The sequence below is a fragment of the Homarus americanus genome, unplaced genomic scaffold (genome assembly GCF_018991925.1).
Source record: "Homarus americanus isolate GMGI-L3 unplaced genomic scaffold, GMGI_Hamer_2.0 scaffold20930, whole genome shotgun sequence".
NCBI lineage: Eukaryota > Metazoa > Arthropoda > Malacostraca > Decapoda > Nephropidae > Homarus > Homarus americanus.
The window spans coordinates 5,483,612-5,503,028 of NW_024748502.1; the positions used below are offsets into that span (position 1 = coordinate 5,483,612).

The 19,417-nt window shown below is 38.7% G+C and overlaps 1 protein-coding gene across 1 annotated transcript in view; it reads left to right on the forward strand.

The window, feature by feature from the left end:
- Window positions 1-1,376: 1,376 nt before the first annotated feature.
- LOC121880280 (UDP-N-acetylglucosamine--dolichyl-phosphate N-acetylglucosaminephosphotransferase-like) overlaps window positions 1,377-19,417 on the forward strand; it is a 102,635-nt gene continuing 84,594 nt past the window's right edge. The window contains exons 1-2 of the mRNA XM_042387437.1: window positions 1,377-1,694; window positions 8,738-9,000. Of these exons, the coding sequence (XP_042243371.1) occupies window positions 1,377-1,694; window positions 8,738-9,000 (581 nt within the window). The remainder of the gene's footprint in view (window positions 1,695-8,737; window positions 9,001-19,417) is intronic.

Here is a 19,417-nt window from a genome sequence, read left to right on the forward strand (position 1 = left end):
GGCAGGGTACCGCGTAAACGTGGAAACGTGTAAAGTGGGACCGCGTAAAGCGAGGGTTGACTGTACAGCCATAGATCTCTGAACTTTGAGTGGAGAATAACAGACGACCTCAGAGAAAGTGATCACTACCCTATCCTATATTCCTCCTTGGAAGTCCTCCCGACATCACAAGTTCCCTGTTGGCGGTTAGATAAAGCAGACTGGGACTTGTTCAAGGAACTAGTGAAGATAGACAAGATTATTGAAGAATATCCCTCCATAGATGATGTGGTTGAATACTTAGCCAGTCTTCTCCAATTGGCTGGCCACTGCTCCATTCCTAGGACCTCTGGTCATATAGCTTGTCGACCTGTTCCTTGGTAGATGGAGGAGTGCAGGCAGGCAGTTGTTGAGTGGCGCAGAGCTTATGGTCACTATTGGCATCACAGGACACAATTTTATCATGTGGAATACAAATGGGCCAAAGCCCAAGATCGTCGGGTTTTAAAGAATGCTCGTCGCCCGTCTTTTTCTTCTTACGTCTCCTTTCTAAATGAAAAACTTCCTTATCCCAGGTATGGAAACGAGTGCAGAAAATAGCAGGCAACTTTTCATCAAATCTTCCCTCAGTTTTCAGGGCTCATGATGGCAGCTCAGTTGCTCCCCCTCAAGAAGTTGCAGAGCTTATTGCCACAGCATTTTCAGGGTGTCTTCTATGGCAGCTCGATCCTCAGAGTTTAAGTGGGTGTGTAGAGTAGAGGAGTCACAGACCATGGATTTTGGAGTGGGATGTGGCGAGACATGCAACATTATGAGGCTTTTGTTTGTCGCCAGTATCTTGTCTGCATTTTTCAACCTAGAGAAAACATACGTCACAGCTTGGAGATTTGGCAACCTTAAGGAGCTACACAATTTGGGACCACAGGGAAATTTACCATCAATAATAGGTCAGTTCTTGGGACGTCACACTTTTAGGGTCCACATAGCCATAGAAATGTCAGCACCACATATTCGTCAGGGCAGTGTCTTGATTGTGACCATATTTTCCATCACAACAAATGGGGTAGCAGCATCGGTTCCAGGTGGTGTGTCAAGTGTGTCAATCTCATTGTCTGTAGACGATGTGGCCATTTGACATGCAGCTTCCCGCATTTCAGAGGCTGAACCGTGCATGCAACTTGCACTAGACAAGGTTTCACATTGGACCGTAGGGCATGGTTTCAGGTTTTCTCCCATGAAGACTGTTGCCATGCATTTCAGCTGCCTTCGAGGTGTTCACCCAGATACTGATATACAGTTCTATGATTGTCGTGTGCCAGCGTGCTCCCAAGTTATTGAGAGTCTTGGGGCATATGTCGTAGGGTGCTGACCGAGGAACTCTGCTACACCTTTACCACATGCTAGTAAGACCCAAACTGGATTATGGGTGTGAAGTGTACTACTCAGCCAATGAGGCTAGACTCAAGACACCGAACTCTATTCATCATGTTGGGGTGCACCTGGCGACCGGTGGCTTCAGATCTTCACCAATCCCAAGTCTATTAGTGGATGCTGATGACCCACTCCTTGATCCTCAGCGACAGCATCTCCAGGTTCAGTGTTGGTTTTGCCTCCACCGCCTTCTGCAGTCTGTAACCAACACTTGTGTGGTTGATGAGACTATGTCCCCACACTACACTTGGCATCCAGGCCTCCCACAACCTCTCGGCTGCAAGGTAAGGGAATTTGTGAGTATTCTTTGTCTTCCTGCGGTACAGATATGCCCCATGTGGTTGCCTACTGCCACTCTGTGGATTCTTCCTGAAGTTCAAGTTTTTCAGTACTGTACAGTATTTTAACGAAAGGAAGGACTCTACTCCCTCACTGTGTGGATCATTCTCTTTTTTTGGACTATCCCTGTATACACCAGCAGCTTTAAGTTGGATGCTTGGGTGAGTTTTGGGGTGGTCTTTCCCAAATTCTGTTGGGATGGTAGTCTCCCCAATATGGCATCTATTCTTACTGCAGAGCTTTTGGGCATTTTGCTTGCCCTCAAGATTATTTTTACCCAACCTCATAGCAAATTTACAATTTATAGCAATTCTCATAGTTTTTTCCAGACCAAAGCTAGTGTCTCATCACCATATCCCTTAGTTATAGATATATTACAGTCGCTGTTTCTTATCCAAAGTCACTTTTTACTGGGTTCTGGTCCATGTGGGGGAGAATGAGCATTCTGTTGCTGTGGCGAAAGCAGCTGCCTCTCACCCTGTGCCATGTCATTCCGCTCGAGTTGGAAATGCAGGTGAGATGCTGTTGGAGCAAACAAGCTCCGCAACACCCTCCCTGCATTGGGTGCCTGGGGACATCAGGGACTGTCGCGCCACTGGGAGACTGCTTTGGCCACACACGACTGACTCAAGCTTTTTTAATGGTGGGGGCTCCCCCCTCCCCATTGTGATGACTGCCTGGTCCCATTGACTTTTTGACACATGGTGGAATGCCCCAGTCTCAGAGATCTTCGTCTTAAACACCTCTCCCAGTGTCGAGAGGAGACAGGTCTCATCGCCTCTCTTTGGTGCTGCTGGGAGGAGTGGCTATTGTGGGAGGGGACGACTTCTCCTTCATGGAGGAAGCCGGCCTTCTACACAAGCTTTGAGTTTTATCTATTACATTAAATTTTTTTTTTTTTTTTAAGTTCTGTCTTTTAAGCCTTAATTTTAAATTGTCATTATATGACCTAAGCTGTTGCATTGCCAGTGATGTAATTAGCACAATCAATCAATTATTGGGTCAGTACAGCAGGAACCAAATTTTACCAATTTGTGGTGAATTTTAATTCTGGTGATAGAGATACACTGTGGTGTAATTCCACTGGGTGGGATGAGAAGGGGAGGAAGGTGCGGCAGACACTAGAGAACTGACTAACCTGACTAACCACGGAGTGTGTGCGGGAGATGTGCATCTGCCAATGGTCGGTCAAAAATTTCTAACAGCCTCGCGGATATCAGAATTTTGATTGCGAATCCTGATAAAAGGGTCACTGATAATTTTTTTGGAATAAGTGAGTTCTCAAATATCGAGTTTGCAAATACGAGGATAAGTGTATGTGTAATGAATAAAGGTAAGACACAGGCTGCTTAGGACCTCAGGGTCAGGCATCATGGCATTGCTTAATAGATGTTAGTGATTGCTTACCATTCTGAGTCTTCAGTGTACTTCTTATCTTGTATCTCATACTCAAATTGATTAAAAACAATTCATAGAACTACCTGCAGGCTATATGCAGTCAAATGTTGTAAAGGAAATATAAATGATTTTTGTGAATAGACTAGGGCCCCATCCTTGCTGGGTGAGCTACCACACTATAAAGCAGTGGTTCCCAAACTTTTTTTTACTCACGGCGCACTTTAGAACAAGTAAAAATATTTCGTCGCACTTTGTCTATAAATTCCAAAATTTATTCAAAAGAGGTATTTATACATATTAGCATAACATAAAGTAGAAATATAGATAATTAAAAATAGAGAAAAATTGTACGTACTTACTTCTTTATTCAATAAATGGAGCAAAGTTATCAATGAGAAACGTGCGTTTGATGATTTTTGGCAATGTTTTCAATGTTGGGACGTATTTGAGAAAGACAAACCCTCATTTCTTCTTCGATGCAACGAAGCCTCTCTCTTTTTTTGGATTTGATGTTATTGAGGGTTGAAAATCCCAATTCACATAAATACGATGTGGAAAACTGCATCAAAATGGATAAAGCTTTTTTAGCTACTGAGGGGTATTCTTTTTTAATAGCATTCCAAAATGTATCAATAGGTAACTCAGCATGCTTGATTTTAAGTCCACGACCACTGGATATAGATGCCAATTCCTCTTCTTCACATAATTTTAGACCAATATTAGATGGAATTTTTATGAAGGGATTTCGAACCCAATCATACTCTTCTGTGTTCAATGACAGAAAATAAAAGTAAAATTTTTCTTCCAGAGTTGTCAAATGTTCAACTACAATAGGAGTCATTTCTTTTATGCAGCTTTTACGTATTAAGGGAAACATTTCAGAGTTGCCATCTTAGCTCTATTTTTCCAAATTACAACTTTCTTTTTAAATGAAACCAGCTTATCCGTCGAAGTGAGAATGTTTTCATCTCTACCTTGCATACTTGTGTTGACGCTATTAAGTTGTGCAAATATCTCCGTTAAATATTCCAGCTTGGAATTCCAAAATTCGCATTGAAGATATTCACAGAAGCGTTCACGTTTTTCTTCTTCAAAAAATACAAGTAATTCTTTCTGGAGTTCATGTATGCGACATAGCACCTTACCTCTTGAGAGCCATCAGACTTCTGTGTGTAAAATTAAGCGCTTGTGCTGGGAATCCATATCAACACAAATTTGTTCAAATAAGCGAGACTTCAATGGTCTACTTTTAATATAATTAACCATTTCAACAACTTGTTTTAATACTTGCTTTAATTCAACTTCTATTGTTTTTGAAACTAGTACCTCCCTACAGTATGTAGGAAGCAATGAGTACGTATAACATTAGGATTTTGCTGTTGTACGAGCGATACAAAACCTTTAATACAGCCTACCATAGATGGTGCCCCATCAGTACATATTCCAACACATGACTTCCATGATAAATTCCATTTTTCAAGGTAGGCAGATAAAATGTCAAAGATATCTTGACCTCTTGTAGTGAGTGACATTTCTTTGCAACATAAGAACTGATTTATGATTTGGTTTCCATCAATAAAGCGAATAAATGTAAGTAATTGTGCTTTGTTGCTAATGTCAGTAGATTCATCAACTTGTAAAGCAAATTCTGAGTTCTGAAGTTTGTTCTGTACATTTTCCTCTATACAGTAAAAGTCCAAAAATCCGGATGCCAGAAATCCGGACCGCCCGAGAATCCGGACTTTTCGAAAACTCAAACTTTTTTTTTAGCGGGCTTTTGTGTGTATGTGTGCATGCGTGAGCGCCACAGCTGTACAGCGACAATAAGCGACCACTTGGTCGCCACTTTAAAACGAGCAATCAAACTGTGACAACATATGTAATTTTGAGTCCTACTCTTTCCATTTACAGAGTATTGTACAAGCCCATAATAATGGCTTCTAAAGTAGATAAACTTCGTTGTGTGAAGAGAAAGAAGAACACGTTGAAATTGAGTGGCAAACTTGAAATAATTAAGAAACTAGAACATGGTGTGAGCAATACTGTTCTAATGGAAACATACGACATTGGAAAGTCTACAATTTATGATATAAAAAAGGCAAAGAATAAAATTCTAGAATTCACAGCTTTTTCTTTAAAACTGCTCATTTTGATAAATGAAGCATGCTATATTTGCTAATGAATAAACTATCAAAATGTACCTGTTCATCTCTTCTTTATTCCTCCTTAAATTTGAATTTTAAAAGTACTGCCTGAGAATCTGGAAAATCTGAAAATTTGGACCGACCCAATCCCCAAGCAGTCCGGATTTTTGGACTTCTACTGTGTCAGCAATAAATCCATAATTCTTCTATGGATTGTATTATTTGAGAGTGAAATTTTGCTTATTTCTGTTCGACTTCATCACCTAACATGGTTTTAACCATCTTTCTACAGGCTATTTCATTTGTAGCGCAATCATTTCGGCTATCTCAATAGAAGCTACTTGAGCCATTTCAGAAACTGTAAACTTTTTCTGAAAATAGTTTCTTTGCTCGGATTGCTGTTCTAACAGTCTTTGTAAATAATTCAGATCTTTATCTTGAAGATGTGAGTGTTTAGTTGTAAAATGTCTCTTTAACTTTCTGGGTACCATGCCTTCGTTAGACATCCCTTCACCACAAACAACACACAGTGGGAGAGGTTGATCCTCGTTTTCAGTCCAATGAAACCCAAACTTTAAATAGCTATTGCAATATTGACGATTGGGTCGAGCTTTCGCCTTATTATCACTAGGCTTAGTTGCTTTTGACGAACGTTCACTTTCAGATTCACATTCGTCACTGTTATGTTTCCTCTTAATAAACTTATCCATTTTATGGGTAATGAATTGAATCGCACAAAGAGCACAGCTTGCTAACAAAGTCATGTATCAAACTGAGACAAGTGACAGCATGTCACCTATTTAATAACTTAACGGTCCGCAAACGTGAAGATATGTTCGGAATCTTTTGTTCAGTTTCATTTATTTTAGCTCAAGAGCCTTTCAAAGTCAATTGAAAAGATGAAAATTTCTACTACTACGAATGAAGCAAATTGAAATATAGTTATGGTCCTGATCCGCTGCAATACGTGAGGACGTGTTAAAAAATTTCGTTCAACAATATTTTAGCTGAATAGTTTTTTCAAAATCCATTATTGAAATGAAAACTTCTGCTACGTCTGAAACAAACTGAAACATAGTTATGCATTGAATGTGTCTATAAGACGTAAATTACGGTGATAGATTCATGCGAATTTAGTTCTTATCCTTATGAAATTTAAGACTCAAAATTTACTAACACTGTCATACCATAATTAGCCTAAATGAATTGAATGATACAAACCACCTCTCATTCTTAGTTTAGTTGTTTGCCACTTTGACAGTTATATATGAACTTTATTACGAATTTCAGTTTGTATTTTTCACATTTTGAAATATAATCTTGCTCTTTCGCGGCGCACCTAATTACATCTCGCGGCGCACGGTTTGGAAACCACTGCTATAGAGGTATAATGGATATAGATATTCCAAAATCCGAAATTATCCTAAATCTGAGACCCTTCGGTCCCAAGCATTTCAGATAAGGGATACTCAACATGTAATACAAATATTGATTTTTTTAAATCACTGGATTCAATATCATATCTTCAGCTTCTTTTCAATTGATAGAGTTTTGAGAAACATTACTTTTCTCCCAGTGGTCAGTGGTCTTGTTTTGACTTTACTTGCTTTAGAAGACATAATAATACACCAGGGAAGCACTAAATACAGAAGAAAAAATAGTGCTAAGTGGAGTAGTAGTCACGACAACAAACATGTGGAAACTGCCTCCTCTACTAACTGTCCCCCTACAGAACCCCCTTAAGTCAGAGCGTGTTCAAGTTTTGGAGGTTCCGACTTATAGAAGTCTGACTTGGACGGGTCTTACTGTATTTGTATTTTCATATTAGATAATCATTCATTATATAAATTACAGAGAAAGCCATTTCATACACCTGACAACAAATGCATTCAATAATGAATTAATGTAGAAGCCCACCATCTGAATATACATAGTCTGACAAAGTTTGCAAACTCATGCTATAGGCGCTGATACATACCTTACTGAGGATCGGAGCTGTATTCCCCTTCAAAGTATTCACCTTGCAATGCTATACATGAATGCATCATTTCTTCCACCCGTGAAAACATTTCTGTAACTCACTTTCTGGAATTGCTTTTATAGCTGCCGTTGTGCTTCTCTGAATGTCATCCACGTCTTGAAAATGCATTCCCTTGATGTGTTTCTTCAGCAAAGAAAATTGAAAAAAGTCACACAGGGCCAGGTCAGGTGAATAAGGAGGGTGGTGCAGTAAGGTCATGTGTCTCGGCCCAAAACTCCTGCACAATCAATGCCATGTGCACTGTGGCAGTATCATGATGCAAGATCCACTTGTTTCCAGCAAAAACTTTTGGGCTTTTACGTCTAACTTTTCTGTGAGTCTTTTAAGTACGTCGAGATAGTAAAACTGGTTCACATCCTGCCCTGGGGAACAAATTCTTTGTGAACTACACCCTTAGAATATAAAAAAGTAATGAGCATTGTCTTCATTTTCGACTTTGACATGTGACACTTTTAGGGCGTGGCGAGTTTGCAGTTTTCCACTGAGCGCCAGGCGTTTTGTTTCAGGGTTGTATTGGTAGGCCCATGATTCATCACCAGTAATGACTCGGTGCATCAGGTCATCTCCAACTTCTCTTTCCCAAAGGTCTAAGCAAATTTCAACTCTTCCTCGCTTTTGTTCGTCACTGATATTTTTCGGCTCCATTTTCACACAAACTTTTCTCGTCTTCAAATCTTTAGTCAAAACCTTTCTAACTGTTTCCCTGTCAATCTGCACCTCATCCACAATGCTTCTCAATGTCAGTGGCCTGTTACCTTGCACAATTTTCTTAATTTTGTCAATGTTTTCCTCAATCCTGCTCGTTGTTGGTCATCCTTCTCTGTCATCGTCTGTCACGTCTTCTCGTCCCTCAGAAAATCCCTTAATCCACTTGTAAACTGATGTTTTCTTTAAGGTATTATCCTCATAAACTTGGGTTAACATGTTCTAAATTTCAGGCCCAGTTTTCCCCGGTTTCACAAGAAACTTGATGTTCGTTCTATGTTCTAAAACAATATCTGTCATTATCACAACAAAACCAGAAAACACACTAATACAATAACTGCCACTCCACACGTCTGACTCGCTTGAGATCGATGACATAACTGAGATAGTAAGAGAAGGGATCAAGGTCACATGCACGCCACTCACACTACAGTAGTTCCAGTGCTGCCGCCAGTTAACCCACATGGCGAGTTCGCAAACTTAATTGTTAGACCTCATACAAAGGTGCTATAATGGTCCCAGTGGCTAGTTGCTAAGGCAGTACTCTATTTACAAATTCTAATCTTACTTAGAAATATACAATTATATAGATAAATAGAAGTTATTAATGATGAATTATAATGAGGTAGAAAGGGGTGATTATCCATATTGAAAGAAATAACACATGAATAATAATAATGAATAGGAATAAAAACATTCTTCCCTGTTAACTGATTTTGTTTTTCTTACAGGTCCTTTATACTATGTGTACATGTCAATGCTGGCAGTCTTTTGTACAAATGCTATCAATATTTATGCTGGTATCAATGGCCTGGAGAGTGGACAGGCAGTAGTTATTGGAGCATCAGTTGCAATGTTCAGTCTAATAGAGCTGGGCGGCTACCAGGCAGAGTCTCACTACTTCTCCCTTTGTATAATCATCCCCTTCGTTTCTACATCTATAGGATTATACTATTACAACCGGTAAGTGCAATAATTTTTATTTGTTTTTTTATGTTGGGCTTCATTGCTTTGCTTTTTTCATGGAAGACTTTATGTAAAACAGTTAGTTCCCACTGAAATGGTAACCGATGAACAAGAATTCAGTTTAACAAGCTGTTTTAGGGTGTAAAAATTCAGTAAACAAACGTTTATTCAATTCAACAAGCAAAATTGAGAGGGAATCAGGTCACATACCTTAATCATTTAGGAAATTGGCTTAGCCTTACTTTGTCATTGGTTGAGCTGTCAGTGGGACTAATGTACTGTTGGATTCATTTTTTATACTAAAGTGATGTCAGTGGCAGACTGACCCAGCCTGGCTAGCCAGTGAGCCCAGACAACATGGCCGTACAGTAAACCCTTGATAACTAGGTACATATGGGGCTCTGGCCTGGCCGAATTATCTCAAATTCTGACTGAGCTTGGCACTTCCCCCTCCTACAAAAATACTACAATAAAAATTATCGACCCATATATGTGTACATGTAGTTACTAAATGTAAAAAAGTAACACTTTCCAGCACTGCAGGCAAAGAATGAAGTATCATAGTAGGTGACACAGATGGAATTCCGAGTTATCTGGGGTTTACTGTACAGTATTTGTTACCATCATATTCAACCATCAAGGCAAGACTAACACAAGCTACATTCATTTTCAGCTCTGGTAAGTACAGTACAATACTGTATACTAAATCAATATTTAATATTGTTGGGATTTTGGGTTGAAAATTTTTGGGCTTGAACACAATCAGTTTTTAACATGGGATGCTATGGGAAAATGGGTCCTATTGAATGAGTATTCACCTAAAGAGCACCTCTTGAAGAAAGTACAGTAGGTCACTCATTAAAGAGGGCTGTATTCTTGACATAATTATTTTTTATCTTTTGAAGAGCACCTCATAAGTAGTCTTATTTTGGTGGAATTTGCTGAAAATTGGAAAGTTTATTTACAAAGACATCTATAGTTGCTTAGTTGCTGACTGAAATTTTCATCCTCATTAATTTGTCATTTTCATTTTATTATGTGTTGATGAATTTTATTCCATACAGGGTATATAAATCTGCAAACTTAATCAGGTGCCTTCATTAATGTGGCAGGTCACTCAGGTTGCTGATTGACTGATACAGTACATCTTATTCACTTCTTCATTGTTCTTCTGTTACCTCCTGGTTGAAGGCCAGTGGTTTCTTTGATCATTCTTATTTTATTTAGTACAGGAATGAATGCTCTCATTTCATTACTTCTATTGCGTGGGTGCGTGCGTGCGAATGCACACAGGGTGGTGTAATGCATCTAGTGTGGCAGCATTATGTTAGTGTTAAGGTGCAGGCACTGCTTGCTCCCTCTCGCTTTCAGCTACCACCGCTGGCTAGCCCTCGTGGCGAACAGGGAAGCAACTTGCATAAGTCCTCCCCGGCCAGTACACAGCCTCTTCACCATCAAGACTCCTGCTGTGCCTCCTCGTGGCAACTCACAGTAACTGGGTGCCTAGTGGGCCCAGGCTAGACTAGCAGGGGATCTCGGAGCAGCATTGGGCCCCAGAGGGACGGCGCATAGGCCCACTGGCATGTGGACATATCCTGGCGCCTACCAATGACTGCCCCGCTGCCTTGCGGATTAACCTTGGCAGGTATAAGGCTACAAGAGATAGAACCCCGAATGAGAAATCTGTGGTGGAGCCCCACATCAGGCAGACATGCTTACAGAACTCCAACAAGACCCCAACGGCAGTATAGACAGAAGAGGTGACCACCATGGGAACCCAATGACTATACCGGCGGATGAAGGCAATGCATTATGGACAGGCTACTAAGGCAAAACCCAACAAATTGGGCTATCGGCAGTCCATTGCAACTTTCCTTCTCCCCAGTCGTGGCAACACTTGCACCTCTGGATCAAGAAAAGGGAGAGCCAAGATGTGTGGTTGCAGCCTGTGCTTCTGCTTGACCACATAAATCTACTCACACACACCCATCATCCAGCCCACCATACTCATCATCATCAAAACCCCTATACCCCCAAAAGTCCTAAGGCGACGGACGAGTGATGATGGGGACAGCCAGAGATGACTGCCGGGAGTCTCTAATCACAACTCTGCAAGTGGGCGGCACAGATAAGATGGTCGTTTATGCACTGGGATCTAGGCAGCAGTGCAATCCGGTCCTGTCTGTGCGACTGAGCAGCCCTTACGAGGAGCCACTCTGCTCACCCCACATGGGGAGGGGGCTAGAAAAGTTGCCCTAAACATAGCCTGCCTAAAGAACCACCCTGACTGGGCAACCGCACCCAGTAATGTCATCCTTAAGAAGTTGAAAACATAATTATAATCACAGATCAAAACAAAAACAAACTGTACAACCTCTTATGGGTGCTGCATGGAATGTCAGGACCCTTCTGGATACTGGCACAAATGAGCATCCTGAAAGAAGAACTGCCCTTGTGGCAGAAGAGCTGGCTAGTATAACATCGACATTGCAGCCATCAGTGAGTCCCGGCTCCCAAATGAGGGTCAACTCACAGACCGGGGGTCTGGTTATACCTTCTTCTGGAAGGGTAAGGCTGCTGCGGAGAGTTGGCTTTGCCATCTGCCAATGCATCCTACACAGGCTAACTGAAATGCCTATTGGGATCAATGAGTGCCTCATGACACTCCGAGTCCCACTGAATCACTCATGTCATGCCTTCTTCATCAGTGTATACGCCCCAACAATGGATGCAGAGGATGACATCAAGTAGGCCTTTTATGCTGACTTTGACAGAGTGCTAACCTCTATCCCCAGAGAAAATAGTGTTCCTAGGTAACTTCATTGCTAGAGTTGGCAGAGATGCTGACATTTGGCAGGGAATCATGGGGAGAAACAGACTAGGCAAGTGAAATCCCAACGGCCTATTCCTCCTCAGCAAGTGTGCTGCACACAACTTCACTATCACCAATACCTTGTTTGGGCAGGCCGAAAAGTTCAAGGGCTTTTGGCAACACCCACAATCCAAACACTGACTTTATTATTGACAGAGAAAGAGATCGCTGAGATGTCCTCATCACCCAAGCAACACTCATCATCGGCTCCTCAGAGCCTAGCTCTTTTTTTATGTTGCTCAAAACAGCGAAGGCAACAAGACTCCAGAAGAGGTTTTAACGCTAAGCGTCTGGAGGATCCAGCGGTAGCACATGCTTTCAGAGAGCAGCTCGAACATGGGCTGATAAACAACCCAAATCCCAGTGCCAAATGGGGTATTCTAGTCACTGTCATGACAAGTCTTCATTCTCCGTAATCTTTCTGGGTGATGGTGGTTGTGCCATAGTTCCTGTTTTGTTATTTTTTGGGGTGCTGAATTTGGCAGCGTGTTCTGTTTTTGTGGCTGTTTCGTCTTCGTCTTCAATCGTTACCTCCTCGCTTGCTGGCACGGGATGTATATCAAGGATAACCTGTGCTTGGGTCGATGGTTCTTGATTTGCTGTGAACCCCCAAAGATTCGGACTAAAAGGGGGAATCACCTGTCCAGAAAAGCCGATTGTCCGAATTTTCAGGCGAATGATAAATGATATAAAAAACACCAAAAATACAGTACTAATGTACAGTCAGTTCTGCTATAACGCGATAGTTGTGTTCTTGTAAAACATAGTGTTATAGAAATTTGCGTAATAGAAATAACAGGGCTTATGGAGAAAATAAGGTTAGGTGCAGATTACTCCAAATTGAAAAATAATTTCGTAGTTAGCCTAACACAAAGGATAGCGCAGTCTAAATAAATGTTACATTCATATCTAATAATGAAATCGTACAGTAATGTTACACTTTACCTTGAAAAAATATGAATATAACTTGATGGGGGAGAAGGCTGATGTTGAGGTTGAGGAGTCATGAAGACAGGAGTTGACAGTTGTCATCGTCATCAACAGTATCATCATCATCAGGTGCAGTTTTTCTTTAGGTCCTCATATATTGGTAAGGCTTTCTCTTTAATGGTGAGGAAGCTGGTCCCAGATCGCTTTTTCGTTTGATCTTCTATCCAAACACTTAGAAGCCATTCCATCTCCTCAAGTTCCTTTGGCCGTGATCTCACACTTTTGCTAGCACTCAAGGTTTTTCCAGCAATACAGCTTGCTTTAATCTTTGCTGCATTGTCTCTAATGGTGCGTAAAGTAGACTCCTTTATTCCCGTTGCACGCACAATATCACATGTTCTTTCCTTATTTTCAAAACAATTGACAACATCAAGCTTTTCTTCAAGTGTTATAGCCTTTCTTTTATGATCACCACCGGAAATGCGATCACTAGAACGCTTCCCAGAGATATTCTTCTTTTCCATAGTCACAAAATTGGAGAAACAGTAATCAGAATTCACTGAGGACGCTTAAAAACTTCACACGTGTTTCAAACTGAAAGTGTGGAGTAAACAGAGCGCATGGGTCTAAAACGCTATTTACTTTGTTTTTCTCTCTTATTTCAAATTTTACAATTTACATATACTGTACAGGTATACTGTATACATAAATATTACATAAATTATTTCTGCAATTGTTCACAAACAAAACACATAAATCAATTGAACATGTGATGTCGAACGTGAACTGTAAACACTGCATAACCCCGCGCCAAGCCACAACACTGTACAGTACACTTTAAATGCTATGTATTTAGTTTTTCTCTTTTATTTAAACTTTTACAATTTACATATATATATAAGTAAATTGTAATTTACATATTATTCATATTATGCTACAGCGCCTACAAAACATGAGAAACGTTTGTCCCCCAGTAGAGATGTCCGTTGTCTATCCACTTCAGGATGTCTTAGTCCTTAGTTTTCTTTTTGTGTACTCGCTCAGGGACTCAAGTATTTCTGTATATAACACAGGATGATAAGGGAATTTTAAATTATGAGTGAATGAATTTATTATAGTGATCAATTAACATAGTTTTGATGTGTTTAAGTAGTATTCAGGCGCCTTCAGCCTAGTAATGTTACGACATTCGTATTACTCACTGTAAACCACGAATTCCATCCATACAGAGAGAGAGAGAGAGAGGCCAAGCTCTCTGTTTACATCACACTCACATAAATATTACATACCGCATATCTCGGCCTATTTTATAATCGCAGTCATGTACTGAATATTCTATGTAAAAAATATAAATTTTAAATGAATTATTTATAGTGCGGTCGACTTCCGACACAAAGATGGGCTATAAATAGCCTTCTTATCTCTCCTTCATCTATTACCCTCTGTTCTCAGAGAGAAGGTCTTGGTAAATAACTTTTGTTTGTTTATTTTCATTGTTTGTCTAATTTATCATGTTGTATCAAAGTAATATTACTAAAAGTTTTAGGCAGCTACCAAACAGGGAGATTCTACTGCCTGGGAAGATATTGGAAGCATAATGTACAGTATTGTCTAATGGTAGATCCTACTTCCATATGGCATCACGAAAATTGTGACCAAGTCTTAGGTTGCTGATCTATCTTTCTGCCTCATTTACACACAATTGCAGAGTTTCAATTTTTTCTCTTCCTTTGACAACACAACATACATACAGTATAATTTTTCTCACCTTTGATCTTTTTTCCTTTTTGCATTTATTTATGGTTGGTTATTTAAAATAAGGCCAATTCACTTAAAGTAATGGCATCAAATTTTACCGTCTGGTGTACACTAGTGACTCATTTAAGTGGAACTACAGTCAACCCTCGTTAATTCGATCTAATAGGGGGGGAAGGGTGTCCGTTTTAGCCGATTGTCCGAATTAACCGATTTAGGGGTTAATATTGCATTATATTTCAAAGTCATTGTTTTCGTCACGATTTTATCCCACTTTCCACTGTAATACATACGTAATTTCAGCAAAAATATTACATTTCCGTGAATGTATTATATCAAGCACAGTATGAATAGAATACCATTGTAATATAACAGTATTTTAACCGAAAACTACTAAAAAAACGAATAACATCTCAAGAACATCGGAAGCTTAGGTAAAGTCTTTTGTTTTTGTCATGTATTTTATCCTATTTTTCATTGAAATACATCACGTTTCAGCAAAACTACTATTTATTTCCGAGAATATATTCATTCAGGCGCAGTTTAGGTAAAATATACGTGTGATGTAACAGTTTTTTAACTGAAAACGATTCGAAAAACACGTACCCTCTAGCCCTGTTCAAGGAGAGGACTGGGAGAAGCTGTTTGGTGCTGCAGACGATGACAAGGAAAATGATATGGATGAATTTTAATGAAAATATTCAGAAATATGGTATCATAGTATTTATTCAAGTCAATTAGGATAGAATATTATTGTAATACAACAGATTTTTAACTGAAAACCATTCGAAAAGCGATTACGGTAACATCTTTTGAACGAAAGAAAGCAAAAGTCATTGTTTTCGTCACGATTTTATCCCACTTTCCACTGTAAAACGTACGTCATTTCAGCAAAAATATTACATTTCCGTGAATGCATTATATCAAGCACAGTATGAATAGAATACCATTGTAATATAACAGTATTTTAACCAAAAACTATTAAAAATACGAGTAACTTCTTTTGAACATCGGAAGGTTAGGTAAAATCTTTTGTTTTTGTCATGTATTTTATCCTATTTTACATTAAAATACTTCACGTTTCAGCAAAACTACTATTTATTTCCGAGAATATATTCATTCAGGCGCAGTTTAGGTGAAATATACGTGTGATGTAACAGTTTTTTAACTGAAAACGATTCGAAAAACACGTACCCTCTAGCCCTGTTCAAGGAGAGGACTGGGAGAAGCTGTTTGGTGCTGCAGACGATGAATTTTAATGAAAATATTCAGAAATATGGTATCGTAGTATTTATTCAAGTCAATTAGGATAGGATATTAATGTAATACAACAGTTTTTTAACTGAAAACCAATCGAAAAGCAATTACGGTAACATCTTTTGAACGAAAGAAAGCGAAAGTCATTGTTTTCGTCACTATTTTATCCCACTTTCCACTAATACCTACGTCATTTCAGCAAAAATATTACATTTCCGTGAATGCATTATATCAAGCACAGTATGAATAGAATACCATTGTAATATAACAGTATTTTAACCAAAAACTATTAAAAAAACGAGTAACTTCTTTAGAACATCGGAAGGTTAGGTAAAGTCTTTTGTTTTCGTCATGTATTTTATCCTATTTTACATTAAAATACATCACGTTTCAGCAAAACTACTATTTATTTCCGAGAATATATTCATTCAGGCACAGTTAAGGTAAAATATACATGTGATGTAACAGTTTTTTAACTGAAAACGATTCGAAAAACACGTGTACCGTGTAGCTGATACTCAACAGCTGGTGGTGCGTCATGTGTCGTTGTAAACAATAGGAGGTTGAAGTAGATTACCGGGTATTATATTAAGTGTGAAATATCAAAAAGGTTTTTATTACCGGTATTTTTTGTAGATCAATGAGAACTGTGATACCGTATATGATATGATAAGTTAGCCTGTGCTAAGAACTTCAACATAGACTACTGAAAACACGTTGTAAGGTAATTTAGCCTATTGTAAGTTGGTGAGCTTCATTTGCTGAAGGAACTGCACAACTTTTCATTACTAATTGGTACATATTTTACGTTTCCATTGTTTACTGGCAGTAAATGGTAAATATTTTTCATGTCTGAAGCTAAAAGTTGCATGTCCCATCATATAGGGTATATATATATATATAATATAAATATATATATATATATATATATATATATATATATATATATATATATATATATATATATATATATATATATATATATATATATATATATATATATATATATATATATATATATATATATATATATATACAGTAATTTACATATTCATATTATGCTACCAGCGTACATTTATGGTGATCGTTAAGGACCAAACTCCGAATCCATGACGTGACTTCTGTTCATCATTCATATCCTAAATTTACCACTGTAGGTAGTTTCAGGAATTAACGCAGTCATTTACTGAATATATTTGCAAAAAAATAATTTTAAATGAATTATTTATAGGAGATAAGTATTATGATCAGTAAATATACAGATATGCATTACTGACCACCTCCGAACACAAGGACGGCTAAAAATAGCCACAGGCGGTCACAGTCAAGGTCACTTTCCCTTTCTTGTCACTGGCAAATGGGGGAGGGGGGGATGATAATAGCAGCTGTGTTTATTACGGTATGTTCGACAGGTTTATAATACATTTTTATTATTTTAATATACCGGTAATCTTCATTTTAATCCAGCTTCCCAAACGTAAGTTTCAGTATAAAATAATTAGTGGTAGGACCTTGTGAGTGGTTTACCATGTTTCCATCACCACTCTTGACACGCTAAACCGCTAAACCGCAATATTTAAGAGGTAAGAATTATATATCTGGTGCTTAAGACGACCCCCTAACTTTGGGCTGATTTTTCTATGGTTCAAATTCCGTCTTATAGGCCGAGATATACGGTAAATTATATCTGCAATTCTTCACAAACAAAACACAAACTCAATTGAACATGTGATGTTGAACGTGAACTGTAAACACTGCATAACCCCTCGCCAAGCCATAACAACCGTTCGAGTGGAATCGCGTTAAAGCAAACGCGTTCGCGTTTTACAAGTATTGTTCCTCTATTCATCAATCGCGTTAGAGCCAATTCGCGTTGTCAAAACACGCGTTATAGCAGAACTCACTGTAGTGATAAACAAATTACCGTATATACAGTCAACCCTCACTTTACGCGGTCCCACAATCCGCGTTTCCACGTTTACGCGGTGCCCTGCCAGAACCCAGGATGCTCACATTCCGCGGTGGGTGTACCCCTTTACACGGTGAAGTATAATTTTTTTTAATTTAGCTCATAAAATTCATACAAATTATCCGGCCAGAATATAATTTACATTGCTGGAATTCTTACAATTTGGTGATCATTTTGAATATAAACATCATATATTTTGCATTAGACATAAAATTTTTAGATAAAATGTTTAATCTGAGTAAGTATGTTATCTTTTGTGCAAAATATATGACGTTTATATTCAAAATATTCCTGGTCTTACAAGGAATCCAGCAATGTCAATTATATTATCCTAACTTTAATCTGAGGTATTATTTAATACAAAATGTTAAAATCTAAATTTTTCACCCAACATCTCTTGAAGGGAGGATTGGTGGGGGGTGGGGGGGAGGGTTGGGACTGACCGCGAGGTTGGAAGAGAGGGGGGGGAGGCAAGGTGGGGTACTTTGATTGACAGATAGTGTCGTGAAGAATATTTTTTTTTTTTATTAACTGAAGATATTTGTTTTAGCTCATAAAATTCATACAAATTACCCGGCCAGAATATAATTTACATTGCTGGAATTCTTACAATTTGGTGATCATTTTGAATATAAACATCATATATTTTGCATTAGACATAAAATTTTTAGATAAAATGTTTAATCTGAGTAAGTATGTTATCTTTTGTGAAAAATATATGACATTTATACTCAAAATATTCCTGGTCGTACAAGGAATCCAGCAATGTCAATTATATTATCCTAACTTTAGTTTGAGGTATTATTTATTACTATACCTGGTTTTCCCCCCAAAATTTCTCAGAGAGGGAAGAGCCGGCAGTGTAGTGTGAGAGGGGGAGGAGTTGAGTCCATTATTTGAATGAACATTAACTTGGCGACTGTATTTCTCTTAAGTATTAATTGTGTGCATGTACCATCATAAAATTAAGATGTTATTTTTACTACAACATAGTTATGTGTCGTCAAAAAGTGGAGTTTGGGGATCGGCCTGGACTCCATTTCAATTAATCCCATATGTTATGTTATTCACTTTACGCGTTTCTCGCTTTCCGCGGTACCCTCCGGGTTACATTAACCGCGTAAAGTGAGGGTTAACTGTAAACCATGCATTTACCTATGATAACATAATAAGAAACATTGTATCATCACTAGAGTGAATGAAATAATATTCCCACAAACAACAATTTGTCAACTCTGTTTATGTTTCCCGCCTCCTCGGACACCTGTGTTCAAGCAACTGATGGATCAAGCAGCACCCACGGGCCTAAAATGTTCTTTGCTCTGTTTTGGGAATGTTTCTTAGGGAAACTTGTAGGAAGCTTCTTAGCCCAGAACCCCCAAATTTTTTGTCCAGATCTTCGAGGGTTTAGTGTATATCATGTTTATATTTCGGAAGAAGGCACGTCGTTTGGGAATGCCATGTTTGGTAGGTTGTTGGCGGCGAACATGTCCCTTGATGCCTTGGCAAAAGTTTCAGGTTTGGCTATGTTCATGATGTGGGCGTGGATTATGGAGGTCATTATTTTTATGGAAACGTTGGTGTCACCAAGAATACAAATATTGGTGTTTGTTATCTTGTCTTTCCAGCAA